Source organism: Protobothrops mucrosquamatus, unplaced genomic scaffold, assembly GCF_001527695.2.
Source record: "Protobothrops mucrosquamatus isolate PMUCROS unplaced genomic scaffold, P.Mucros_1.0 scaffold_149, whole genome shotgun sequence".
In the NCBI taxonomy this organism is placed as follows: Eukaryota; Metazoa; Chordata; class Lepidosauria; order Squamata; family Viperidae; genus Protobothrops; species Protobothrops mucrosquamatus.
In genome coordinates this window covers 1,560,627-1,570,985 of record NW_015386225.1, presented here as the reverse complement: position 1 = coordinate 1,570,985, position 10,359 = coordinate 1,560,627, and the positions used below count along the sequence as shown (strand labels likewise).

General features: G+C 38.6%; 1 protein-coding gene across 1 annotated transcript in view; it reads right to left on the bottom strand.

Annotated features, from left to right (window-relative positions):
* Positions 1 to 2,575: 2,575 nt before the first annotated feature.
* The window catches only part of ITSN1 (intersectin 1), a 56,250-nt gene continuing 48,466 nt past the window's right edge, over positions 2,576 to 10,359 (bottom strand). Inside the window, exons 25-28 of the mRNA XM_029284801.1 lie at positions 8,220 to 8,341; positions 7,414 to 7,531; positions 4,363 to 4,554; positions 2,576 to 4,058 (exon numbers count right to left, since the gene is read on the bottom strand). Coding sequence (XP_029140634.1) covers positions 4,057 to 4,058; positions 4,363 to 4,554; positions 7,414 to 7,531; positions 8,220 to 8,341 — 434 coding nt within the window. The 3' untranslated portion in view covers positions 2,576 to 4,056. The remainder of the gene's footprint in view (positions 4,059 to 4,362; positions 4,555 to 7,413; positions 7,532 to 8,219; positions 8,342 to 10,359) is intronic.

The window sequence follows — 10,359 nt, the reverse complement described above, 5'->3', positions numbered from 1 at the left end:
AGCAGACCGGGGCCTCTTGCCCCATCCACATTCCTCCTGAGAGCTATGTTGCTTTTTATCTGACCATTCTTCTTGACTGCATCTGTTTGTCTGTCTCCCAAAGTTATTTACACCTACTATTATAATCACACAAACTTTTGATTATACCATTTATTTATTTATTTATTTAAATGATTTGTTACCATCGTTCTTAAGCACAACCCTGGACAGCTTGTAAACAATAATACAGTAAAAAGCATGAAAACTAGCACAAAAACTCCCAATGCCTCTCCAAAGCAACACGTGCCCCAAATCCAGAAATAACTTTACTGAGTTGCAGTCTCCTACTATATCTCAGTGCTTGTGAGAAAAGTCAGGTCTTCAAAGCTCTTTGGAAAGGGAGGACCCTATTGGATCCCAGAGGGGAGGGAGTTCCAAAGAGCAGTCTGCTATAATGTTCAAAGGTATTAAAAGCCTCCGAGAGATTATTATTATTATTATTATTTATTGAATTTATATACCGCCCTATCTCCCTTACGGGACTCAGGGTGGTGAACAGGCGATAATAAAAACCACGATAAATATACGCAAGTTTCTGTTCTAAAATCAAATTAAATAACAGGCCTGCTCTAAAAATACCCCATACAAAACCCCCACTAAAACATAATCAAACTACGCCAGGCCGGCCACATGGAATAGATGGGCCTTCAGGGCTCGGCGAAAAAGGCGCAGGTCCGCAACTGTACTTAGGTCGGAGGGTAGGTCATTCCAGAGGGCAGGAGCTGCCACAGAGAAGGCTCTCCCCCTGGGGGTCGCCAGCCGGCATTGTCTGGCCGACGGCACCCTAAGGAGGCCCTCTCTGTGGGAGCGGACTGGTCGAAGGGAGGTGTTTGGTAGGAGGCGGTCTTGCAAATACCTAGGTCCATTGCCATGGAGTGCTTTAAAGGTTGTTACTAACACCTTGAAGCGCACCCGGAAGGCCACAGGCAGCCAGTGCAGCTCGCGCAGGAGAGGTGTTACATGGGATTATCTAGAGGCCCCCAGGATCCCCCGCGCGGCCGCATTCTGAACTAGCTGGAGCCTCCAGGTGCACTCAAGGGGAGCCCCATGTAGAGAGCGTTGCAATAGTCCAGGCGGGAAACGAGGGCTTGAGTGACCGTGCGTAGAGCGTCACGATCCAGAAAGGGGCGCAACTGGTAGTACTGGGAGGCTTGTATTACTGCTATCCAATTCATGCTATATAGGGCATATGTCAATGCTGTCTCCATGCAAGGATCCGGATAATCTGTTTCCTTTGGGGCCTTCTTGAGCCAAATCACTTTTTCCACACCCTTCCCCCAAAAGGGATACCTGAGATAGGTCAATAGATATCCAGTATGTATGAGCTGAGGAATGGTATCTTGAGGAGGATTCATACTACTGCCTTTTTCTACGGAATAATGCCTCTCTGAAAGACGCATTTACCACCAACCAGCTCCTCATCATGTTAGATAGCTTCAATTTAATATGCATATTACCGAGTTAGGTAATATAAAAATAATACTCAACAACCACCCACCCACAAGTCTGCCTAAATACCTAGTACATTCATGGCTTAGCAAGCCTCTGAATTACGTTTCCTAACCCCTAACTCAATGACTCTTACTAAATTCCTAAGGAATGAGTGTATAAAGATGTGAGACAAAAGCTTGCTTAAATGCACAAAAGAATCTTAGCATGTTGACTTCAAAAATAACTGAATGTTTCACCATGGAACAAACGGAGATACATGGGGCACTTGGAAAATGGTCTTAACTCAGTAGTGAGATTCTTCACTCCACAATGGTGGATTAAATAGATATGCTTCAAGACATTAATTGACCACATAGAATATAGTAAAAATTCCATTTTTGAAATGCAAGTTTATTCGAGTCTCTTAGTTCCTCGTTGATGGCAATAGTAATAATGCAATTTCAAAGATGACAATAAAATATTCAAATAAATAAAATAAAAATAGGGTGAATTCAGGGTTCATTTGCTTTCCCACTGGCAGTTCTCACATTGATGTTCTTTCCTTACAGAACATCCTAGCAATAATTGGGCTTTTCTTTAATGGACTCATAAACTCACTTAATTAGATCGTGTGCTTTTTAAGAAACCTCTCATTTAGTACATTCTGGAACTGACTCTAATCAGTGGATTAATTAAACAAGCTTAATTTATATTGCAACAAATACAACAGCTGGGAAATGAAGAAATAGTTAGCTCTTCCACACAGAGGTAAAGAAATCTTTTTAAAGTATGTAGCAGCTTTTAAGAAACATGGTCTTGGAGAATGCTATCTCAAAAAAAAATAGTCTTAAGTTTTAATCAGATAAAAACTGGAATATATACAGAAACCTGAGATGTAAAGTTAGTATTGGCCATTTTGGCATTCCAGAAATACTGACACTTTGAATGCATGTTGAAAAACAACCAGTTACACTTGGAAATTAAAATAAACCATTACTGATGGCCTTTGATACTGCAACCGAAATATGGGCTATTCCTTTGTGATTAGTGTCACTAAACTAGATTCAATAGATACACAGGAACAAGAACACAGAGACATTTAGTCTAGCTTTTATAGGAAGAATTTAATTATCTATACATGTAGCTAATTGTAAAGACTGTATTACAATTGTTAAAGCTGGAGGTTTTATATATTTATATATTTTACATTCATACCAATGAAAATACTGAAGTGCAAGTGTATAAGGAGCTTCTCTTGTTCTTTGCACCATGTGAATGGACATAAGGAATTACAACATTGCCAGCAGAAAATTTAGATAAAATACATAAACAAACGGAAAAAGTTAAGGTTATTAGTAAAGTTGCTATATTGTGCTTCAGGCATAGGGCTTTTCTTCCTATGTGCTGGCTGCACCAGATATTTAATTAAGAGCTTATAACTAATATTTAAATGACAAACATAGCTTAGGCTACAACACATCTATGTAAAATTTAACTGTAAGCTCCACTTAATGTTACTTGTATAAATTCCACAGTCTAGTTTAAAAAAAAATGTAAACATTGGAAATTAATTGCAGGAAGGTATTTCTATACATTCTTTTGTCAAAATAAGATACTTGCTTAAAGGGTCTGTTCCATAGTCATTAAATTACAGTGATGATAAAACTTCAACTTGAAAAGGCATGTTAATTCTCAAGAAATAGATAAATGCTATATTCTTTTATTTTTATATAAAAAGGCAAAAAAAAACCCAAAGAAATCTGAGACACAGAACAAAAAGGTGCTTATTATGTGTAGTTACAAATAAACGTGCAAAATATAAGGTAATGAGAGTAACTGTATTATACACTTATATCCTTTCTTGCACATGGAAGGAAATTAACTTCTTGTCCATGATGTATTTATACACACACACACACACTCACACAGACACTAAAAGAACACCCAACATATAACAATACAAGATACAAATACCTTAAGCTGAACTTTTAATTGAGCACATTTTAGTTTTCTTTAAACCAGACTAAATTCTGTTCTTTTAGTAGTACATAAAAAGGAAAAAGACAGACACCAGGTACACTGGACAAGTGAAAAACAAAACAAAACAAAAAATACAAGTCTCAGATTTATGGACATTTGGAACAATTTTAATAATACATGCAGCATTCCTTGATAGTGGGTCTTTTTGCAATAACAAAATTGCAATGACAAAAATGCTTTTTTAAAAGGGCTAAAATAGGCATTTTAAAATATTTATACCCTTGAACGCACCTATGCCAAGGTGAGAAATAGGTGGGTAACTATGAAAGCCACAAAAGGACCCACTATCCTGTGTTTTTGACTCTTTTTGTAATTTTGCTTCTATATCTTAGATATTAAGTTAAAAACATTGCGATTACATGCAACTAATGTAAAATGAGGTAAACTGCTCTGCAGTGTGTTCTTCTACTCAGAAGGCAGTAGATGATCATGCTGGAAGTCACATGATCAAGGCTGCATCTCCCATCATCCCTCTGGACAGTGATATGGGATAGTGGGTCTCTTTGAGGACTTTCAAGCCTGAGTGGGGGATGGACAACATATGATTCCTAGAAAAAGGAGGAAAACAACACATAAGCAAAACAAAACAATGAGCAAAATTCAAGCTAGGAAAATGAGCCAGGCATGTAAACAGCATGGTGCAAAATGATAAAGGTATCATGCTATAAGGGAAATGGAACTCAAAACCAACACAAATTTAGGCTTGCAATATAGAAGGTCTTCAAAGAGAGTTAGGCAAATATATAGCACAGCCAAGCTCCACATTCTGCAAAACACAGCAGAGTTATAGCAATGCTGCATGTTTCTTTTTAAATACTGTCTTAAGCAACTATTGAGAAAAGAATCACTCACATTGCTGGCTTGGATCCATATCAGTTGTCAATTTCACATAGTTGGATGGGAAGAGACCCACATGCCCATTCACTTCTCCTTTCCACCAATCAGGGTCTTCTTTATTAAGGACATTAATGATCTGGCCTTTATTGAATGCTAGTTCATCATCATTTTGTGCAATGTAGTCATACATACCAATCACTTGGCATACTGTAAAACAATAGACAATTAGTAAGATTGGAGATTTTCATAAAGGAAAAAAAATTATCCACAAGGGGCATGTCAATACCTGCATCACTCACAGGCCTAAATCTCATAATATAACTTGCACAGAAATCAGCAGTCTCAAGGTACATTCAATACTTCCCAAAGCTCTGGTATCGAACTCATGGTAAGCACAGACCAAGTATAAATAGCAATGGCTGAGTGGAATCTTAATTACATAAAACTTCTTAACTTTTCCTCACCGTTTCATTTTCACATTTTCAAAAACACTTATTTTTAAAAAATGGCAAAATGGACATGTATATGTATATATGTCTGTTCATATAAACACACAGGATTTTTATTTATTTATTTGATTTCTAATGCTGCTTATCTGACAAATAACTCTAAGTGCTTTGTAAGAGCATTAAAACAGTAACATCAAAAAAAGCAAAACACACAACAATAAAAACATCATGCTGGGGACAAAGACGCTAGATACACACTATTAAATCAGAACACACAACATCTTGGCCTAGTTCCTGAGGGGAGAACCAAGTCTTTGGGTTTCTAAAAGTCATCAGGATTGAGGACATCTGGAACTCAGGATATAGGGGATGCAGTTCCAAAGGGCAGGTGCAGAAACAGAGAAGGCAGTCCCCTGGGTCTTATGAGTTGACATTGCTTGATTGATGGGTCCTGGAACATTCCAATTCTGCCAGATCTTGGAAAGGCAGAAAAAAATGTGAGAAATACGGACCTGCAAAGGTCCTGTGCCACCAAAATGGTGAACTTTGGAGACAAAAACCTATTCAGCTCAGGGATGATACCCAATCCCATTCTGATCACTGGATCAGACATGAGGATGAACTATTAGTTTCTCTTTCTACTCAACTCCCTTCACTATTACACAGTCCTCAGTTTATGAGTACTCACTGTTCTCCAACTTTTACCTCTTTTAGAAGAAATTAAAAAGACAAAGCTACTATGCCTATGCTGAAGGGAATGAAAAGATAGTTTAAGAACTGAAATATGCTGGAGAAAACAAAAAAAGTGCAGCAGAGGAGATTATAACAATGTGAGCTAATATCTATAAGACAGGGAGTCTTAGCTTTTGGTATTAGCCATTTTCTTGAAAGTCAACTTATTTTTGCAGAAAACAGTTGGCTGGTAAATTTGCTGAGTGGAAGAATGGATAGAATTCCAGCTAGACAAGACAGAGGAAAAGTGGATTGGCTTAAAGTCCAACTTCAGAGGATCATTTATTCCACCTCTATTTATTCCATGTACTGAAAGTATTACTGGCAATATCATAGATGCTAACAGCTGATTATATTAAGAAGATATTTTTTCCAACTTCCATATTGTAAGTTGTTAATTTCCATGTAGCTAATTATAGGTATTTTGGATCAGAGTAGAAAATGATCTTCTGATGGGCAAATCTTAATATCTAAGGATAATTATAGTCTGGCAGGCAAAAAGTGGATCCTTCTAGGAAACCCTTGCTCTTTTAGCAATTATTGGGTGCTCAAATAAATGATACATTTTTCCATTCAGGTATGTGTAGTATCCTTAGTTTGTGTGCGTGTGTTTGTGTATAGATGGCTGGTAAACTCCATCTCTCCTTGTATCAGTTGTGTGTGCTACCAGACTCTCAACCAACCAAAGTCATTCATTTCTGAATGACTGACTGATTGACTGAATATAATTACTTCCCTTGACCGATAACTGTTTAGTCAATGTGCCATTATTTGAAAAAATTCCTTAAGTGGAATATTGCTGTAAAGCATAAAATGTTGGCTTCTGGTCACTGAAACCAGGAATGAGCTGGTTATTTTGATAAAGATGCAAAACTGCCAAAGGAGAGCTAGCTTGATGGCATGGGATTACTATATACAATGGCAGCAGATTCTGTTGAAAGAGTGTAATATACATTCTTATTAAAGAATGTCATAAAGTAGGTATAGCGGATAGATTTTATGAAAAGAATGTTCTGAAGAACTGGGAAAAAATGATTTGTCTATTAGATCTCTGTAGCCATTTGGAGATGTTGGAAGTTTTGCTTCTTGATATAATTTAGTACTTCACAATAAGAATCCTTTTAATTTCCATTTTAGCAAGTTTAGATTTGAACATGTTTTTTTATTTTTAAATTTTTTTTGTCTGAAATTGGTCACTTGCATTTGAAGTGAAGAAAACTGTACATTGGTTGGAGGACCTTATGACCTCTGGCTGCTTTCTGATATCTGCATGAATATTTAAACTGTATTCAATAAAATGTCAAATACTGTATACTTAAAAATTAAATCAGTATTATTTGACAAAAAAATTCAGTAATGATGGATAAGATTATATAGAAGATAACTTGGCTACTCCTTCTTATTTTATGTGCAAGTTACAGCCAGAAAGGAGCACTGAGAGCAATATTTTAAATTCAATAAAATAGTCACTCAAAAAGACAGTGGGTTTGTAAAAGACTAGCAAGTAACTAGTCAAATTCACTCAAACAATGTATCTGAAATGTATTTGTCTTTTTAAAAGAAAAATTAATGCAACAGGCAAAAGTATGAAAACAAAAGTATGAAAACTGGACAGCCATTTGTCTGAAGTGGTATAGGGTTTCCTGCCTGAGCAGGGGGTTGGACTAGATGACCTTCAAGGTCCCTTCCAACATCATCATCATCATCATCATCATCATCATCAATCATCATCATCATCATCATCATCATCATCATCATCATCATTATTATTATTATTATTATTATTATTATTATTATTATTATTATTATTATTATTATCCCTTGAATTAAAGGTTTCCTAAAAGAGGGAATTCTGTATATAATTAGATTCAACAATATTACTTACCTGAAGGTAATGCTGTTGATTTGGGGGGCTCAGTTGGTGTGGTTTTACTAGTACCGGGGCTTAAGAGTTTCACATAGTTAGCAGGAAACCATCCTATTTGCCGTTTTTTCCCACGAGCCTAATGAGAAAGGAATTATCAACTTATTTTCAGCAAATCAGGAATACATACATACTTACCTTAAGCAGTACTAAAACATGGTCTGGGTTACTTATGGGTCTAGTACAGACATGTCAAACACAAGGCCCGGGGGCCGGATGCGGCCCACAAAGTGGTTTCATGTGGCCTGTGAAGCCATCCTGGAAACAGTGAGGGAACGGCCCCCTCTGCCTTGGCCCTGGCCCAGGCCAGCCGGGAGCCAATGTAGAATTTTGTGGTGGCCATCTATGCTAAAACACATTCAGTCTTAGCTCCATAAGTGCCCCCCCCTGCATGGCCTGAGAGGAACAGTGAGGCTCCTCCAGTAGACCATGCCTTGGCACTTTCCCTGGTCCCACCCCCTTCTGCCAGAGACCCTCAGATCTATCCCACTTCTGCCCAGGCCCCCACAGGCACCCTTGACGCGAACGGTGTAGAGCTGGCCACACCCACTCCATCCACACCCACCCAGTAGGCCGCACCCACCCTGGCCACACCCGCCCGGCCCCGAGGCCAACCACAATGCTGATGCGGCCCTCAATGAAATTGAGTTTGACACCCCTGGTCTAGTAAATGAACTTTAAATACTAGTTCTACAATTTATATAGTTTTCATTTATATATATATATATATATACATACAAAGTTTTAAACCAAAACCAGTAACTTACTTGGAGTTCTCCTTCCCACCAACCCCCAGGATTCTTCTTTCTTATAAGTATTAGTTGACCAGGAGCAAGAGTAAGCTGTTCAGGGCCTGTTGCTGTGTATGAGGCAATGACTTGAGCTATTTCTGTTCATATATTAAAAAAAAAATATTTTCATTAATCTGAAAGTTATATCATGACTTCAATTAGTCACACATCTACTGTACTACCAGTTATGCCAAGAGACAGCTCGTTTTACATCATCAATATATATTAATTGTAATACATACACACACACACACCTTTTAGTACATAACATCAGGGGAAAACAGAACAACTGCATAAGAAAATACAAGCCATGCAGTCATGTTATCTCTCATGAGTTGCCCCAAAGACCAGTTCAGGCATTCATGGTCTGCACTCAGGCATGAGCATGTATATACAATATGCATATCTATTATAAATTCATTATAAATAATTACTTTCTTCTACATAAATACCAAATCAAAACAACCCATTGCCTTTTTGCTTATTGTTAACAGAATGACAATGATATTGACCTCTTTTTCCTAGGACAAAAGAGGAAGCTGCAAGGTGGTGGTCTCCTAGTGGTTCCAAAAGGAGAAAAAAAATCTGACTTCCCATTGTTTCCATTGTCAGTGATGGTAGAAATCTTAACTCCTTTTACTTTGTTTAGGCACAATGTAATAGATGCACCATATCCTTCTGGAGGCTGCACATAGTCTGCCGATTGCCTACAAATGGCTTATGGTATTAAATAATTCCAAACCTCATTTTTGTGACCCCTCAAGCCAATCCCAACTAAATTGCAAAAGAATGTAAGGGTCAGGGCATCTGCTGGACCTATGAATTAGCTTTATTGCAATATACCGTATTTTTCGGTGTATAAGACGACTTTCTAAACCCTGAAAATCTTCTCAAAAGTTGGGGGTCGTCTTATACGCCCAGTCGTCTTATACGCCGGAAAATACGGGTATTCTATTTTATTCCTTTAAGCTGAGGATGCGATGGGGGCAGCGGCTCCCGTTCTCCCCCTCCCCATTCGGCTGAGTACGCGGACGCCCATTCGGCTGAGTACACGGCAGCCAGGTTGGGGGCGGCGTGGACTCCCGACGATGCTGCAGTGGCCGCTGCCGTGCCACTGCTGCCGCCGCCACTGGAGCTGCTGCCTCCCGTCCTGCTCCCCCTCCCCGCCCGTTCGGCGCCGTCTGCCTTTCATTCTCTCTCTCTCCTAACCTGGAGGGAGAGGGAGAGAGAGAAAGAGAGAAAGAGAGAAAGAGGAAAGAAAGAGAAGAGAAAGAGGAAAGAGAAAGAGAAGAGAGAGAGAGAGAGGAAAGAGAAAGAGGAAAGAAAGAGAAGAGAAAGAGAGAAAGAGAGAGGAAAGGGAAAGAGAAAGAGAGGAAAGAGAGAGAAAGTTAGAGGAAAGAGAGAGAAAGTTAGAGGAAAGAGAAAGGAAGAGAAAGAGAAAGAGACAGAGAAAGAGAGGAAAGAGAGAGAAAGTTAGAGGAAAGAGAGAAAAAGAAAGAGAAGAGAGGAAAGAGGAAAGAGAAAGAGAGGAAAGAGAGAGAAAGAGAAGAGAGAGGAAAGAGAAAGAGATAAAGAGGGAGAGGAAAGAGAGAGGGGGAGAGGAAAGAGAAAAGGAGAGGAAAGGGAGAGAAGGAGAGGAAAGAGAGAGAAAGAGAGGAAAGAGAGAAAGAAAGAGAGGGGGAGAGGAAAGAGAAAATGAGGAAAGAGAAAAAAGATTGAGAAAAGAGAGAGGAAAGAGAGAAAGGAAAGAGAAGAGAAAGAGAGGAAAGAGAAAGAAAGAGAGGAAAGAGAAAGAGGAAAGAGAAAGAGGAAAGAGAGAGAGACAGAGAAAGAGAGAGGAAAGAGAGAGAGAGAAAGTTAGAGGAAAGAGAGAAAGAGGAAAGAGAAAGAGAGGAAAGAAAGGAAAGAGAGAGGAAAGAGAGACAGAGAGAGAGACCCTTTTGACATCTAAAATAAAGATAACACTGCATATATCCTTTTTTACCTTTATTTTATATATACACAAACACAAACACACACACACACACATATCATAAAGGTAAAAAAAGGATATATGCAGTCTTATCTTCATTTTAGATATCAAAAGGGTTTTGCGGCTCCCAGTGTTTTGTTTTCG